This window comes from Leishmania martiniquensis, chromosome 27, assembly GCF_017916325.1.
Source record: "Leishmania martiniquensis isolate LSCM1 chromosome 27, whole genome shotgun sequence".
Lineage (NCBI taxonomy): Eukaryota > Euglenozoa > Kinetoplastea > Trypanosomatida > Trypanosomatidae > Leishmania > Leishmania martiniquensis.
Genome location: NC_090162.1, coordinates 52,930 through 69,360, shown reverse-complemented (window position 1 = coordinate 69,360; position 16,431 = coordinate 52,930). Strand labels below are relative to the sequence as shown.

The 16,431-nt window shown below is 60.9% G+C and overlaps 6 protein-coding genes across 6 annotated transcripts; all 6 read left to right on the top strand.

Annotated features, from left to right (window-relative positions):
• Window positions 1-6,620: 6,620 nt before the first annotated feature.
• LSCM1_03369 (uncharacterized protein) lies at window positions 6,621-7,184 on the top strand (the record flags this gene model as incomplete). Its single annotated transcript, XM_067320913.1, has 1 exon — window positions 6,621-7,184. One exon carries the CDS (start codon window positions 6,621-6,623, stop codon window positions 7,182-7,184), a length of 564 nt encoding a protein of 187 aa, XP_067177523.1.
• An 810-nt stretch (window positions 7,185-7,994) lies between these two features.
• Window positions 7,995-8,939, top strand: LSCM1_03368 (uncharacterized protein; the record flags this gene model as incomplete). Its single annotated transcript, XM_067320912.1, has 1 exon — window positions 7,995-8,939. One exon carries the CDS (start codon window positions 7,995-7,997, stop codon window positions 8,937-8,939), a length of 945 nt encoding a protein of 314 aa, XP_067177522.1.
• Window positions 8,940-10,135: 1,196 nt separating this feature from the next.
• On the top strand, window positions 10,136-11,005 carry LSCM1_03367 (uncharacterized protein; the record flags this gene model as incomplete). Its single annotated transcript, XM_067320911.1, has 1 exon — window positions 10,136-11,005. One exon carries the CDS (start codon window positions 10,136-10,138, stop codon window positions 11,003-11,005), a length of 870 nt encoding a protein of 289 aa, XP_067177521.1.
• Window positions 11,006-11,773: 768 nt separating this feature from the next.
• On the top strand, window positions 11,774-12,892 carry LSCM1_03366 (uncharacterized protein; the record flags this gene model as incomplete). Its single annotated transcript, XM_067320910.1, has 1 exon — window positions 11,774-12,892. The coding sequence occupies one exon, from the start codon at window positions 11,774-11,776 to the stop codon at window positions 12,890-12,892; it is 1,119 nt and encodes a 372-aa protein (XP_067177520.1).
• A 912-nt stretch (window positions 12,893-13,804) lies between these two features.
• Window positions 13,805-14,521, top strand: LSCM1_03365 (uncharacterized protein; the record flags this gene model as incomplete). Its single annotated transcript, XM_067320909.1, has 1 exon — window positions 13,805-14,521. One exon carries the CDS (start codon window positions 13,805-13,807, stop codon window positions 14,519-14,521), a length of 717 nt encoding a protein of 238 aa, XP_067177519.1.
• Window positions 14,522-15,590: 1,069 nt separating this feature from the next.
• On the top strand, window positions 15,591-16,130 carry LSCM1_03364 (uncharacterized protein; the record flags this gene model as incomplete). The annotated part of the gene is made up of 1 exon (XM_067320908.1): window positions 15,591-16,130. The coding sequence occupies one exon, from the start codon at window positions 15,591-15,593 to the stop codon at window positions 16,128-16,130; it is 540 nt and encodes a 179-aa protein (XP_067177518.1).
• Between the last annotated feature and the right edge of the window lie 301 nt (window positions 16,131-16,431).

Below are 16,431 nucleotides of genomic sequence, written 5' to 3'. Positions count from 1 at the left end.
TACTCAGCTGTGGTGCAAGAGAGCTGAGTGAGTCGCGGCTGTAAGGGCACCTATATGTGCTCACTCGCTCGTCGTATCACGTGAAGGTTGAGGAAGGGAAAATTACTCTCTCCGCACCGCTTTGCGTGATGTTCGCCTTGAATCCTTTTCTCCATCTTCATGGCCTCTTCCGCGTTTTTTTTTCCGTGCTGCGATTGCGTGTCCTTCATGCCACCTCTGAACTCTTCTTGACATCGACTCTCTTCCACACAACTTTCCACCACCGCTTTGACGTTGTCAATCGTCTCGCTTCATTTTCGCTGCTACCGTCAGCTCACTTCACATCATCCATTCAAATAACGCTGGTGGAGAATTTGGCCTGCTAGTCGCTTTCCCCTCTCCTTTCAGTCTCGGCGTCGTCTTCTCATGACAGATTGACCCCAGTATCCCGACATTCACGTGTGCATACGCACGTCCGCCCTTCTACCCCAAAACTCCCCATACGGAGAGTGAACTTGGCAAAAGAACATCAACACGAAAAAAAACTGTGTACCCCGCACACCTGCCGCGACAAGGAGCCGCAAAGACCAGCACTTCCTCGACGCCACAGATCATTACACACACCTCAAGATGATGCGCCGATGCACCCAGGTCAGTGCCGAGAAACTGAAAAACGGCTGCTGCCTTTCCAAATACTGCGACTCAAGCAGCAATCAGAGTGACCCTCAGCAGCGGGCCGCTCATCACCAATTCAAGATGGACACACACAAACTGCCTCAAAAACCTGAAGAGGCCGCACGCAAGCAGGCGGAGGCTGAGGAGGCCGCGCGCAAGCAGGCGGAGGCTGAGGAGGCCGCACGCAAGCAGGCGGAGGCTGAGGAGGCTGCACGCAAGCAGGCGGAGGCTGAGGAGGCCGCACGCAAGCAGGCGGAGGCTGAGGAGGCTGCACGCAAGCAGGCGGAGGCTGAGGAGGCCGCACGCAAGCAGGCGGAGGCTGAGGAGGCTGCACGCAAGCAGGCGGAGGCTGAGGAGGCCGCACGCAAGCAGGCGGAGGCTGAGGAGGCCGCGCGCAAGCAGGCGGAGGCTGAGGAGGCCGCACGCAAGCAGGCGGAGGCTGAGGAGGCCGCGCGCAAGCAGGCGGAGGCTGAGGAGGCCGCACGCAAGCAGGCGGAGGCTGAGGAGGCCGCGCGCAAGCAGGCGGAGGCTGAGGAGGCCGCACGCAAGCAGGCGGAGGCTGAGGAGGCCGCACGCAAGCAGGCGGAGGCTGAGGAGGCCGCGCGCAAGCAGGCGGAGGCTGAGGAGGCTGCACGCAAGCAGGCGGAGGCTGAGGAGGCTGCACGCAAGCAGGCGGAGGCTGAGGAGGCTGCACGCAAGCAGGCGGAGGCTGAGGAGGCCGCGCGCAAGCAGGCGGAGGCTGAGGAGGCTGCACGCAAGCAGGCGGAGGCTGAGGAGGCTGCACGCAAGCAGGCGGAGGCTGAGGAGGCTGCACGCAAGCAGGCGGAGGCTGAGGAGGCCGCGCGCAAGCAGGCGGAGGCTGAGGAGGCCGCACGCAAGCAGGCGGAGGCTGAGGAGGCTGCACGCAAGCAGGCGGAGGCTGAGGAGGCTGCACGCAAGCAGGCGGAGGCTGAGGAGGCTGCACGCAAGCAGGCGGAGGCTGAGGAGGCCGCGCGCAAGCAGGCGGAGGCTGAGGAGGCCGCGCGCAAGCAGGCGGAGGCTGAGGAGGCCGCGCGCAAGCAGGCGGAGGCTGAGGAGGCCGCGCGCAAGCAGGCGGAGGCTGAGGAGGCCGCACGCAAGCAGGCGGAGGCTGAGGAGGCCGCACGCAAGCAGGCGGAGGCTGAGGAGGCTGCACGCAAGCAGGCGGAGGCTGAGGAGGCTGCACGCAAGCAGGCGGAGGCTGAGGAGGCCGCGCGCAAGCAGGCGGAGGCTGAGGAGGCTGCACGCAAGCAGGCGGAGGCTGAGGAGGCTGCACGCAAGCAGGCGGAGGCTGAGGAGGCTGCACGCAAGCAGGCGGAGGCTGAGGAGGCCGCGCGCAAGCAGGCGGAGGCTGAGGAGGCTGCACGCAAGCAGGCGGAGGCTGAGGAGGCCGCACGCAAGCAGGCGGAGGCTGAGGAGGCCGCACGCAAGCAGGCGGAGGCTGAGGAGGCTGCACGCAAGCAGGCGGAGGCTGAGGAGGCTGCACGCAAGCAGGCGGAGGCTGAGGAGGCCGCGCGCAAGCAGGCGGAGGCTGAGGAGGCTGCACGCAAGCAGGCGGAGGCTGAGGAGGCCGCGCGCAAGCAGGCGGAGGCTGAGGAGGCTGCACGCAAGCAGGCGGAGGCTGAGGAGGCCGCACGCAAGCAGGCGGAGGCTGAGGAGGCCGCGCGCAAGCAGGCGGAGGCTGAGGAGGCCGCACGCAAGCAGGCGGAGGCTGAGGAGGCCGCGCGCAAGCAGGCGGAGGCTGAGGAGGCTGCACGCAAGCAGGCGGAGGCTGAGGAGGCTGCACGCAAGCAGGCGGAGGCTGAGGAGGCTGCACGCAAGCAGGCGGAGGCTGAGGAGGCTGCACGCAAGCAGGCGGAGGCTGAGGAGGCTGCACGCAAGCAGGCGGAGGCTGAGGAGGCCGCGCGCAAGCAGGCGGAGGCTGAGGAGGCTGCACGCAAGCAGGCGGAGGCTGAGGAGGCCGCGCGCAAGCAGGCGGAGGCTGAGGAGGCCGCGCGCAAGCAGGCGGAGGCTGAGGAGGCCGCGCGCAAGCAGGCGGAGGCTGAGGAGGCCGCGCGCAAGCAGGCGGAGGCTGAGGAGGCCGCACGCAAGCAGGCGGAGGCTGAGGAGGCCGCGCGCAAGCAGGCGGAGGCTGAGGAGGCTGCACGCAAGCAGGCGGAGGCTGAGGAGGCTGCACGCAAGCAGGCGGAGGCTGAGGAGGCTGCACGCAAGCAGGCGGAGGCTGAGGAGGCCGCGCGCAAGCAGGCGGAGGCTGAGGAGGCTGCACGCAAGCAGGCGGAGGCTGAGGAGGCCGCGCGCAAGCAGGCGGAGGCTGAGGAGGCCGCGCGCAAGCAGGCGGAGGCTGAGGAGGCTGCACGCAAGCAGGCGGAGGCTGAGGAGGCCGCGCGCAAGCAGGCGGAGGCTGAGGAGGCTGCACGCAAGCAGGCGGAGGCTGAGGAGGCCGCGCGCAAGCAGGCGGAGGCTGAGGAGGCTGCACGCAAGCAGGCGGAGGCTGAGGAGGCCGCACGCAAGCAGGCGGAGGCTGAGGAGGCTGCACGCAAGCAGGCGGAGGCTGAGGAGGCCGCGCGCAAGCAGGCGGAGGCTGAGGAGGCCGCGCGCAAGCAGGCGGAGGCTGAGGAGGCTGCACGCAAGCAGGCGGAGGCTGAGGAGGCCGCACGCAAGCAGGCGGAGGCTGAGGAGGCTGCACGCAAGCAGGCGGAGGCTGAGGAGGCCGCGCGCAAGCAGGCGGAGGCTGAGGAGGCTGCACGCAAGCAGGCGGAGGCTGAGGAGGCCGCGCGCAAGCAGGCGGAGGCTGAGGAGGCCGCGCGCAAGCAGGCGGAGGCTGAGGAGGCTGCACGCAAGCAGGCGGAGGCTGAGGAGGCCGCACGCAAGCAGGCGGAGGCTGAGGAGGCTGCACGCAAGCAGGCGGAGGCTGAGGAGGCCGCGCGCAAGCAGGCGGAGGCTGAGGAGGCTGCACGCAAGCAGGCGGAGGCTGAGGAGGCCGCGCGCAAGCAGGCGGAGGCTGAGGAGGCCGCGCGCAAGCAGGCGGAGGCTGAGGAGGCCGCGCGCAAGCAGGCGGAGGCTGAGGAGGCTGCACGCAAGCAGGCGGAGGCTGAGGAGGCCGCACGCAAGCAGGCGGAGGCTGAGGAGGCCGCGCGCAAGCAGGCGGAGGCTGAGGAGGCCGCACGCAAGCAGGCGGAGGCTGAGGAGGCCGCACGCAAGCAGGCGGAGGCTGAGGAGGCTGCACGCAAGCAGGCGGAGGCTGAGGAGGCTGCACGCAAGCAGGCGGAGGCTGAGGAGGCCGCGCGCAAGCAGGCGGAGGCTGAGGAGGCTGCGCGCAAGCAGGCGGAGGCTGAGGAGGCTGCACGCAAGCAGGCGGAGGCTGAGGAGGCCGCGCGCAAGCAGGCGGAGGCTGAGGAGGCCGCGCGCAAGCAGGCGGAGGCTGAGGAGGCCGCACGCAAGCAGGCGGAGGCTGAGGAGGCTGCACGCAAGCAGGCGGAGGCTGAGGAGGCTGCACGCAAGCAGGCGGAGGCTGAGGAGGCCGCGCGCAAGCAGGCGGAGGCTGAGGAGGCCGCGCGCAAGCAGGCGGAGGCTGAGGAGGCCGCACGCAAGCAGGCGGAGGCTGAGGAGGCCGCACGCAAGCAGGCGGAGGCTGAGGAGGCCGCGCGCAAGCAGGCGGAGGCTGAGGAGGCTGCACGCAAGCAGGCGGAGGCTGAGGAGGCTGCACGCAAGCAGGCGGAGGCTGAGGAGGCTGCACGCAAGCAGGCGGAGGCTGAGGAGGCCGCGCGCAAGCAGGCGGAGGCTGAGGAGGCCGCGCGCAAGCAGGCGGAGGCTGAGGAGGCCGCGCGCAAGCAGGCGGAGGCTGAGGAGGCCGCACGCAAGCAGGCGGAGGCTGAGGAGGCCGCGCGCAAGCAGGCGGAGGCTGAGGAGGCCGCACGCAAGCAGGCGGAGGCTGAGGAGGCTGCACGCAAGCAGGCGGAGGCTGAGGAGGCTGCACGCAAGCAGGCGGAGGTGTGGAGTGAGACTGGAGATGATGTTGAGCTTATGAAGGGAAGCTCAGTGGGGAGACGACGTGGCAAGGGGAACCGCGGAGCGTTTTTAGTGCATTTCGTTGATCGATCTGGAGGACGGCTGAACAGCTCTAATGCTGCGAGAAAGACAGCGTCTGTGGGTGTGGGCGGCTCTCACAAGCGGGCGATGGCGTCAATCTTTTTTTCAATTTTGGCATTTTTTGTGTTATGCGGAATTGTATTCCGCTGAACAATGGTACAGCTCTTGCTACCGCGTTTTCTCCATTCTATGTGGATCGCTGTCCTTTGATGAATGCGCCACGACGTTAGAGATCAACTGTCGCAGCGATGTGCGAAATAGTTTCCTACTCGGCCAGGCGAGCAGCGCTGTAGTGTGTGATGGCAGGTGAAAGGCGCCCTATGCCGCGGGAACGTCTAGCTGAAGCTTTGTGTCGTCATTCCTCAGTTTTATTCCTGTTTTTCCTTTAGAACTTCAACTTTTTTCTGCTGTTGTGCACCTTTTTGTTTACGATGCTCACTTGTATCGCCTCGGGTGTGTGTGCTCGTCTAGCTACTGCGGCTGGTGCTTCCTCGTGAGCGGTATTCCGCTAAATCAGCCATGACGTCTTGTAACCACTCTTCGATGCTCATCTCTTCGCTCTTTATTTCTTATTTTTGTCATCATGAAGGAGGCTTTCGAGCAACTGAGGAGGCACACCTCGGTGCGCGCCGTATCGCAGGGATTCAACACCCTCAGCCTCAGGCATGTCATGGCGATGTATCGCCTACGGATGCCGGCGGCCGTGCCCATGGTGGCGTGGCGTCGAAGCGGCCTGCTACCGTGAGCGCGCTTGTGCCGCGCATGTGCTGTGCGAAGCGTGGGCCGCCGCTCGAAAGTGCCCCACCCCCCCTGCCCCCGCTCCCCCTCCGCTCGGCCTGCACTCTGCGTACGTGTGTGAGGGGGCCTGAGCCACGGCGCAGGGGGGGCGCCAGGCGGTGACCCGCGCAGCGCGGTGGCGTGTAGGGTGTGGTGCGGGGGTGGGTGGGCGCCTGTCCGTGGCGCTTGCGTAGGGCAGCGTCGCCCCCTCACTTCCACACACACACACACACACGTCGTCGGGCCCCGTGTGGCAGCTCTGCAGGGGGACGGAGTGGTGCGTGGCGCGTATTCTGTGGCCGAAGGGGGACCTGTGAGGCAATGTCGCCGAGGTTGCACTTGCAGTGGCGTGGTTTCTTAGCGGGCATGCTGACATCGGGGTTCCCGGCAGGGTGGGCGTTCCCTTATTGGTGAAATGTCGCCTGTGACGCTAGAGACTGACTTCTTTCTTAGATATCTTCAGCTATGTGTGTGTTTTTTCATCTCTGTTTTCCGTCCTCTCTGTATTTGCGAACGTTTTTCGGGCTGAATGAGGTGAGACTCTTCGGCGCTCCGCAGACTTCCGCGTCCGTGCACATATAGTGTACAACCTGCGCTCGTGCTTCACCGTTCATCTCGTCTCTATTGTTCGACATTTTTCTTTAGCGGGACGGTGTGCGATTTAAAAAGATCGGGCCTCTCTTTGTCACGTATATTCGCACGCTGCAACGCGCTCTTCTTCGTCAGGCGTGCGACGCAAGCAGTGCTTCCCGACCCTATGCTGCCCCCGGCAACAGCTCCTCGGTGTGCCAACGCCAGCGATACCGTCTCATATCTGACGACTGGAGTGAAGGTACGTTTGTGATTGCTGCGAACACGCACGTCGCTGTGTGAAAGGCTCCGCCCTTCACTGTCAACTCTGTGATGTCTTTGGTCCTCTTCTCTCTTCTGTGTTAGCCCCGTTTCTTGCTCGATCTTTCTCCTTTTTAAAATTTCTGGCTTCGAAGCGTGTACCGACAACTGCTGTCGGGACTTCACGAGCGCACTTACAGCTTTCGTGTGCCCGCCCATTTGAGCGTGTTGTCCTGCTTCATTGCCTTAGGATGTCCAGTGGGGCACTGGGCCGCGGCTCATTTCACTCTGTCGTGGCGAGAGCGAATTCGAACCGAATCCCCACTTACTACAATTCTGCATATGAGCTGATTCAGCTGCATCGTGCACACCGAGACGTGACGCGCAACTTTCTCGTCCGTGATAAGGTCTTCGACAATAAATTCCCAGGTTGTGCGCTAGCCAACGGCTTATTCAAGATGGTTCCCAACAAGAGAGACAACTTCCACACGCGTGAGCTGATGGAGTCGATTCGGCATCGCACTATATGGGCACAGCGCATCCAGCAGCAGCGCGCCATCAACAGGGCCATTCTTGACGACGCCAAGAAAGAACTCACTCCGGCGCAGTTGGAGGACCGCTTCTCGTACCGCACCCCGGACGCAGCGGCTTACTTTAGCCCACAGGAGTACACGGCAGCAAACAACTGGCCCAACCACTGGCAGCATCCCACAGAGAAGCATGTCGTGCCAAGGCCGCGGTGGCGACGCGAACCGGAGTTGGGCGGCATAACGCGCGTCCGTGACGCCGTAGCAACCCCTATTGCAGATTTTTAGGCACCTGAGGGTGGGAGCATCTGTGTGTGTGTGCATGTGTATGTGAAGGTGTGTGCGTCGGCGCGAGGAAGGGCGAGCAGGTGGGACCTACAGACCTTCGACTGCCTTTCTGAGCGGCGTTTCCGTCGCTATCGAATTAGTGCTATCGAGTGTGCGTGCCGAGGTACCTGCAAGGGATTCCTGGCCACAACACTAGTTTTGATGAGGGTCTTCGCTCTTCCTACGGCTCGATCCACTCGATTGGACGGCGACGGACACGCAACAGCAAAGAGAAAAAACAAAAAAGAGTGCCCTTCAGTGCTCTGGTGAATTTATGACGCTTGCATGCGTGCGGCAAACTCGTCAGTGGTCAACTCTAGTGAGGGAAAGGCGCTTGGTAGCATTAACACGCGTCCTTCTGCAAGTGCCGCTAACTCGGGCGGACTTCCTTTGTGGCTCCAGCGCAGCCTTTGAACGCCACGGACTCGCGTGCTCTTCAACGCGAAGAAAAGGGCGCCTTCTGTAGAGTCCAATGCGACTGATTGCAGTGTACTGAACGAAGCAGGAGAAGCGCCGCCTCCGTGGGCGCTCTCTCTGCCACTTTATCTTCTCTTGGCTTCTGCCTCATTCCCTCTGCTCTTTGGGTAAAGTCGGCTGACGTGGCGCAGTGACCGGAAAAAAAGAACTGAGCAGGTGGGACACCACCGCAGGGGCTTCAGCGACGGGCGCACCTACACGCGCGCTGACGAGCACACCCACAAGCCGCTGCTGACGCGCAGATCCCAGCTCTGTCGCCCCCTCTGACACGGCTCTTCTGTGGTGCTGAGAAGCATGCGCGACTCCGTCGAAGGCTTCTGGGCCGCGTGTGTTGGCTGCGGTGTTTCCAGTAAGAGGCTGGCCCTCCGCCAGACGGCAGCGGCTGCCTCGCCAATCAGTCTCGTTACCGGCGAGGCGATCAATCACGGCAGCCCGCTTGTCACTGTTCCATACAACTCTGTCTTTAACGGCCAAACGCTGAGAGGAGACGTTCTACCTCGTGCGCTTCCTCCGCTGCGCAAAATGGTTCTGTTCTTGACCCGACGAGGCCGAATGGGTACTGTCACCGCACACAGCCTGTGGCTCACGTGCTTTGTAGCGTGCTATCGTCAGCAATGCGCTGCCGATAACCTGGGGGGACGGTGGCCGCTGCAGTCATTGTTGAGTAGCATTGTGTATCCCCCGCTGCCGAATCTCTTTTTGGAAAGCAATAAGTTCGCGTGCCCTTCTTTGCGTTGTAGTTCAGCAACAGAGCTGCAATCGATGGAGAGGCGTGTACTGAATGAGCTCGAGTTGGCATACTCGATGCTCCGTCACTACATGAAGCGCCGCGGTGTGCCTTCGAAGCTTCGACCAAGTAGGGATATGCTGGTACAGGCGCACCGCACCGTCATGCAGCGCGCGCTGCTGCTGCCGGTAAACGGGGAGCCGTCCGCGCCGGAGGAGCTTTCCGAGCTGATTGCGGCATCACCTGACCTTCCTCTCTTTCCGTCTCTTGTACCCGTCATTGATCTGATACGAGCGGCCCCGCTCGATTCGCGCCCCGAGGCGGAGGGGAAGGCAGCAGCACAGAGCAGCGGCAACTGTGCCATCTTCACCTGTGTGCAGTCGGACTTTTTGTCGCCGTCGAGCAGGCGCCGCGTGATTGTTGAGACGGCACCACTGTCGGCCCGCCGGGTGGTGGTTTGCGCTACGAAATCACTCAGAGAGGGGGCGGAGTTACTGATGGAGTTCGAGTAGAGGCCCCACCAGCGCTTCTGCGGCGTTTTCGAAGTGGGTCAGGAATGGTGCGCGTATTCGCCTGGAAGGCGGTGAGTTTTTTTCAGAGCTCAATTGCCTTTATGCTGCCGTTTCTCCAGTTTCCACCTTGGTGCACGGCGGAGAGGAAAGGCGGTGCTCGGCAGTGTGCACCTATCGGTGTCCGTACCAGATCGCCATTGTGCACGCATGTCACACACGAATTTCCTCACCCATCTCGACCCGCTCCTCTCCTCCTCCTGCTGTTCTGATGCCTTTGACCTCTGACCCCTCGATTCCCCATGCGCACGTGCCACACCTCCCCATAGGTAAAAAAAGCAGAGATCAACACACACGTGACGAGTGGCGAATGAGCGCATCTTCCGTAGCTTCGCGCCGAAGCCTATGCGACTCCGTACGGAACGCCTCCTTCCGTACAGCGCTACACATTCTGGCCCCTGTGACGCGTGACAACTCAGCACGTAGTGTCGGACTTCAGCATTCTGCCGTGTGTAAGGGGGCCTGAGCCACGGCGCAGGGGGGGCGCCAGGCGGTGACCCGCGCAGCGCGGTGGCGTGTAGGGTGTGGTGCGGGGGTGGGTGGGCGCCTGTCCGTGGCGCTTGCGTAGGGCAGCGTCGTCCCCCCTCCACACACACACACGTCGTCGGGCCCCGTGTGGCAGCTCTGCAGGGGGGCGGAGTGGCACATGGCGCGTACTTTGTGGCCCAGAGGAGAGGCGCAGGGAAGAAGAAATCACTGTTGGTGCTCCCTTTCTCTCGTCGACTGATTCTCTTCTCGCTATTCTCCGTCAGGCCCGCATTGGCGATTATGCTTCGTTGCGAATGCCTCTTCGCCCACTCTTCATCCTCCTGACCCCTCTTTCTGCGTTTGGTTTGTCCGCCGGCTGCTTCACCCTTCCCCCCTCCCCCTCAGCTTCGTGCACACCGGCGTTTCCCTCTTCACTCTTTGTGCAACAGAGTGTGTTCTCGTGAGCGTCTTTTGGGCCGAACGTTTCTCGTGCTCTCTCGTTTCAGCCTTTTGCTTTCCTGTCATCTTTTCACCTCTTTTTCTGCGCGCTCTACTCGCCATCGTTCGCCTCATCCTCCTCCCATCGCCCAGCCACACCCATACAGGAGGGCGGAAAGCGTCTCGTCTTTCATTGAAGCGCTTTGTTTTCTCTGCCCTGTCCATTGGCAGTCATGTCCGAGCTGACGGCGCTGAATGTGCCAGCGACAGAGAATACCGACTACAAGAGCTGCGATGCCGCCCGCGCCGCCTTCCGTGCTGGTGATGTGGAGGCGTCGCGTCGTGAGCACATGAAACCGATGCACACGGAAAGCCATAACTCAAGTGCCTCTGAATATGTCAAATCCGTCGTGTTTGGCGGTCTTGACGGCATCATGACAACTTTTGCCATCATCTCCGCGGCAGCCGGCAGTGGAGGCAACTATGCCACGGTGCTCATCTTTGGTTTCTCCAACGTCATCGCTGATGGATTCTCTATGGGGTTCGGGGAGTACGTGTCTGGCGAGGCGGAGCGTGAGAACGCCATTTCGGAGCGGCGACGCGAGGAGTGGGAGGTGGAAAACTCGTTCGACTTGGAGATAGATGAAATGGTCCAGATATATATGGCGCGGGGGCTCTCCTTCGACGACGCGAGCACGATTGTCAGCATCATCTCCAAGGATCCGAAGATGTTTGTGGACTTCATGATGGTGGAGGAGCTTGGGCTTCTGGTGGACCTCGACGACGTTGATGGCCCCAAGAAGCAAGGCATCGTGATGTTCCTATCATTCTTCTTCTTCGGCTCCGTCCCTCTCCTAGCATATCTCCTGGGCAAAGGCCAGGGCACAGACGTCGTGTTTTTTGCGTCATGCCTCTTAACGATGGTCTCACTGGTCTTTCTGGGCTCGGTGAAAGGCTACCTCGTCGGTGTCAACATAGTGCGCTCGGCGCTGCTTATGATGCTCAATGGTTTAATCAGCGGTATCGTCAGCTTCTTGGCGGGCCACGCGATCGAAGCGGCGCTCAGTAAAGGGGTTGACGCCCCGACTTCTGTGCCCCTGTAGTGAGAGGAGGGGGACGTGACACTTACGCTGAGCACTTCCCGCGCGGCACACGCTTACACACATCTTTGCTCCTGACGCTTCTTTCCTCTCCCCCTCTCATTTGCTTGCTTTGTTTTCCCCCTCCCCCCACCCTCTGTGCAAAGTGACAAAGGGCAGCCATAGTGCGGGACAGGCCGGCGTCCTCTTCGTCAACGAAGTATTATCGCATGAATTGCACTTTGAAACATGGTGAACCGTTGCGAGTGCGCTAACGAAAAAGAAGGGCGGCCATGGAAGTTTGCTCGGTCGCTGTGGGTATCAAACCCGCCACAGGCTCGCGTCTCCTTCAATGAAAAGTTTCTCAGTGTGTGGCAGTATCACGCATCACATCAACAGGGAGCGGGGAGCACGGCGCCTTCAAGTGGAGAGCAAAGTGGATGCCGGCTGCGGAGGATAGTACGGCGCCGATCGTGGCCCTCTTGTGCGAGCAGCGAGCCGTTTCTTTTCTCTGGCCTTTGGCTTCGAGGTCGACCTCCCATGCGGGCGCGGACGACTGGGCGTCGATCGGATGCTTTCCGCCTCGCCGACACCAATGGGGATACCGCCAACCGTTGCGCCACTCCTCTCTCTCCACCACTCCCTCTTTCTCTCCCCCTTTCCTATCTCTGACGGTGTGTGCCTGCCGTAATCTCTGAGAGCCGTCGGGTGCGGCGCCGCCTATCGTCCCCCCTCCCCCCCAAGAAAGCGGGCAGAGGCCGCGCTCGCGCGCAGGTGACACAGGTTGCCGAAATGGAGCCGAGAGGGCGTGTGCTTGGCGCGGTGCGCACTATCTCTGAAGCGTTGTCGCCGCAAATCAGGAGCGAGGAGGCGCGCAGGCTGGTAATGCGGGTCGTTTCAGGCAGTTGCGAGTCGTTCAGCCTGCATCAATTGGAGCAGGCCTTGTGCTACTTCACGAACCACAACAGCAACTACACCAATGTAGGCAAAGATGAGTTTCACGTATTGGCAGAGGAGACTCTGAACAACCTAATCCGATCCATTCTTGTGTACGACGACTTCTCCGGCTACTTTGGTGATGCCGAGGTGTACTCCCTCTCTATGGCGTTTCAATACAATCTATCTGTGGAGGCGCTCACGCTGAGGGGCGTCAACGTCAGCGACGAGGCGATTTCTTCCCTGTGCGAGGCACTCGTGCGATCCCGTGTAAATTTCATGGACCTCTCAAATACGCCACTTGAAGATGAAGCGGGTCGGTCTATCGCCGCCTTGGCCCACATTAACCCGTACCTGCGCACCGTCATCGTCGACGACACCCTCATCGCTGATGACGTACTGGACGAGATCGACGTCGCCTGCCAATTCAACCAGAGCAATTTCGAAAGCAACAGGGGAGAGGTGGACGAATCGATATTCCGTCCGGCTGATGTCGGTCGCTTGAAGCACCGCCTCCAGCAGATCATTCGGGCTCGGGAAAAGAAGATACACTACTGCGTCGCTCACTTGTTCGGGTGCTGTCCGAACGGTGAGATGTGCCTCTACGCCCACTCACTCGGCAAGAGTGGAGCGGATGTGATGGATACGTCGCTCTCTGCGAAGATATCGGAGCTTTTCGCTAACGGCGGCGATTGGGAGGAGCGGCTGCCGCCGCGCCCAACTGACGGTCCTTCCTGGCGCAACCCAGAAGACGAGGTGCGACGAGCTTCTCGCGCCAATAAAGCAGGGAGCCGAAGAGCTCACTGCAGCATCACCCCCGCGACGGTGCCTGCCCCGTCAGCGGCGGTGCCGGCGCATCAGCCGCGATGGTCGCCGATGCTGGGCGGGCTAGCGGGTATGTGCTGTGGGTTTCTTGTCGTGGGGCTCGCGGGCGTTGTCATGCGGCACCTCTCACCTCGTGTGCAAACAAGTTAGCGAAGGTGTCACAGCATGCTCATGGCGATGGTGAGCATTTTTTGTACATTAAAAACGGGGACGAATGCGGGAGAAGGACGCGGAGTGAGGTGCGTGCGCTCCAGCATCTGCGCACCCCACTCCGCCGCCCTTCCCCCCTTGTTGGAATGCAACCCTTGCTCTTGGTGGATAGATCACACATGCGCACACGCGTCGCACAGCCTCTCCGCGCATTCATGCCGACAAGCTCCTGATTCGTCGCTCAGCTCATTACCTCTCTCTCACACACCATTGGTGGTAGGCATGATTGTACCCGCCTCTTCTCCTGGCAAGATGCGTTACCAAAGGCTCGAGTACTTCGCTTCAATGCAACATGCATGGCCTCGGCCACATCCTTTGTCCGCGCTTGCGCCGTGCACACTTCTCCTGTCCCCTCCCTGTCGTTCGCTCTTCTCTCTATTCCCTCATCCCCCTGGCTGTTGCACCTCTGCCATTTTCTCTCTTCACGGACATGGCTGCCACCTTCCCCCCGCTTCCCACAAATATATATATATATATATGAACCACAGAAGCCTATTTTTCTTCGCTTTTCTGTTGCCTCATCATCTGCGGCCTTGTGAGGACTGTGGTCGCGTTTTTTGTTCCGTCTCCACCGTCTTGTTTTTCCTTCGTCTATCTTTTTGAGCCGGCAAGCGCGAACAAAGAGGGATTCTCGTCTGCATCTCTCGCGCCTTCTCTTCATATACACGCTTAGCCGCACTCACAGTCGCGCCGCACGGCTACGCAGTTGTTTTCGCTGGAGAACGCTTCCCTCTCCTTCTAGGCCTCTCACCTGCTCACCGTCCTTCTCAGCGTATCTGTAGGCTCAACGATAGCGTCGGACTCCAAGGCAGCCACTTTCTAATTTCCAAGGACAGCTTGAGGCTTCTCACAATGGCGGGCACAGGCAGCGGCCACGATCAATCGACAGACGTCTTTTCGGCCGAGGGCCGCGTATTCCAGGTGGAATACGCCGGCAAGGCAGTCGACAACAGCAGCACCGCCGTCGCGGCATGCTGCAAGGACGGTGTTGTCGTTGCGGTGGAGAAGATTCTCTCGAGTCGCATGCTCGAGAATGGCTCGAACAACCGCGTCTACGCCGTGGACCGCCAGGCAGGGATTTGCATCTGCGGTCTACTGCCCGACGGGCGTGCCGTTGTCTCTCGCGCGCGGCTGGAGGCAGAGAACAGTCGCGACATTTTTTCCACGCCTATCCGCGGTAATGTGCTGGCAAACCGCGTGGGCGAGTTCATGCACGTGTACACTACACACTTTGCGTATCGCCCATTTGGGTGCTCGGTGATTATCGCGTCGTATGCCGACGACGGACCGCAGCTATTCGTCAGCGATCCAAGTGGCACGGTGGCCGGGTATTACGGCATTGCGCTCGGCAAAGCCAAGACGGTAGCAAAGAGCGAGCTGGAGAAGCTCGACTTTGCCAACCTTACGTGCGATGAGGCGGTAGGGAAGCTGGCCAGTATCTTGCACGACGTGCACGACAAGCAGAAAGACAAGCTGTATGAGGTGGAAGTTGCGTGGGTCTGCGACAAGTCGGATCGAAAGTTTGTTCACGTGCCGCTTTCTATGATTCCGCCGCCACCGCCGAGCTGAAAGCGGGGCTGCTGTATAGTGGCGCATTCGAGCTTCATGTGAGCTGTGCGAGGGAGCTGACGAGGGCGCATTAACGTCGCGCGGCGCCCACTCTGCAGGTGACATACCTCACGCACGCCCTTTCCTCGAAGTCTTTCGCCTTGCCGCTGCGTCTTTCTCCCTTGTCCCCTTCTCTCTTTCCTTTTTTATTTGTGAATGTTCTCGGGCGTCTATGCGTCGGCGCGGAGGCGAATGGGCACTCCTTTTCTCCTGTCTTTCTTTTCGCATTGTGCTTGCCGCCTGTGCATGTGGGAGATGCCCACGCATGCCTCATTCATAAAGCAGAGTGTGACGGAAGACAGAACAGTGGAGCAGAAAAATAGCCTATGCATATGTGAGTGAGTGAGCGAGTGAGTGGGGAGGGGAAGCGGGAGGCGGGAGAGACGCCGAGCTCATGCGCGTATACGCAGCAAGCGTAATCGAGAGGATAGTATTGCCGACTCCTAGAATTTTGTATGCTTACTCTCGCCCTTCTGGCATGCATGAGCATCGTCGGAACGCCCTTGACCTACGATGGTGTTTTGTTCCGCCCTGCAACGCCCTCCCTCGGCGCTCTTTGTATTCCTCTCTGACCGCCTCCTGTGTCCTCGCCCTTGCCCTGCCGCGCGCCAGAGGACGTGACCGCGAGAACTGTTGATTACGAATGGCTGAGTCGATGTTAAGTTGCAGCAATGCATCGCTGTGAGCAAACGTGCCGATTGTGCGAGAGAGAGGGGCGTGCTGCGGAGGCTCCTCATCTGACTCCCCCACCCTCTCCTCCTCTTCTCATGACGTGTGCGCTGCGGGAGAGGGAAATGCTTGTCTCTTTTCCGCGGGGTTCGCAGAGGGGAAGTAAGACACTTATTCGAAAGTGAATCGACTCTTGGCTGCTTGAGGAGCGCGCGCTCTGCTGGCGCAAGCAGCGTTATGCGTGCTCCACTGTTGCTTCTTCTACCCACATATCTACCCACCGACTCCTCCGCCCCTTTCGGCAGCTGCTACCTCTAAACCACACGGCCCATTGCAATCGTGCCGATTGAAAGAGTCGCCCATGCTCCGTAGCTCTCTGCGCTACGGAGTGCACAAGGTGGGCTACACTCACCCTCACCACCTCCCGGTTCCATGTGCGCAGCGTTGGGACCTCCGACTCACACGTGCTCGCATATTTCAGGAGTACATCGAGGAGAAGGCGCCGGGTGCGTGGCAGTTGGAGGACGAGCACCACATGTCACCAGAGTTCAATACCTTCACCGGCTACCCGATGCGCAACATGCGGCCCGGCTACGGTCAAAACCTGCCCGATTTTATCATGAAGAAGCGGCTACCCAACAACACGCACTACGAACTCTTTGCGCGCCGCGACATCCCTAACGAGGACAACGCCATGTATGGAAAACTTCTCTATGACATGACGGTTCACGGCACATCTTTGCCTTCTCTCTATCGGATGCATAAAGACATTAACAAGGCACAGCGTAACGACCGGAAACTGACCGGCAATCGCTTCAAGGTGCTCAACTCGAGCGGTTCCAGGAATCCGCCTTCTGGCTTCGAGCCGCTCCCTGACGTTGGCGAGGAGGAAGACGAGTGAGCAGAGGATCAGGCGGCCGCCTTTCTCTCTCATTGCTCCCGCCAGTTCGAAATATGTTGGTGGCGTCGTGCCCGGTGCTAAGGCTCACTTCCGCAGGTGCTGTAGTCATGGTATCGTGCGATGTGGACCGCCGGACGCTGCCGTCTTGTGTCTGTTTCTGCGCATCTCGTGCCGCGCATGCGCACGCCTCGCTGACGCGCATTTTCTGCTGCCCTTTTCGTGTAGCGGGCTGCGTTTCGTATGCATTGGAGAGAGTCGTTTTTCCCCTTTTGTTCGCGTGCTTGTCAGGGTCGCGTGGGTA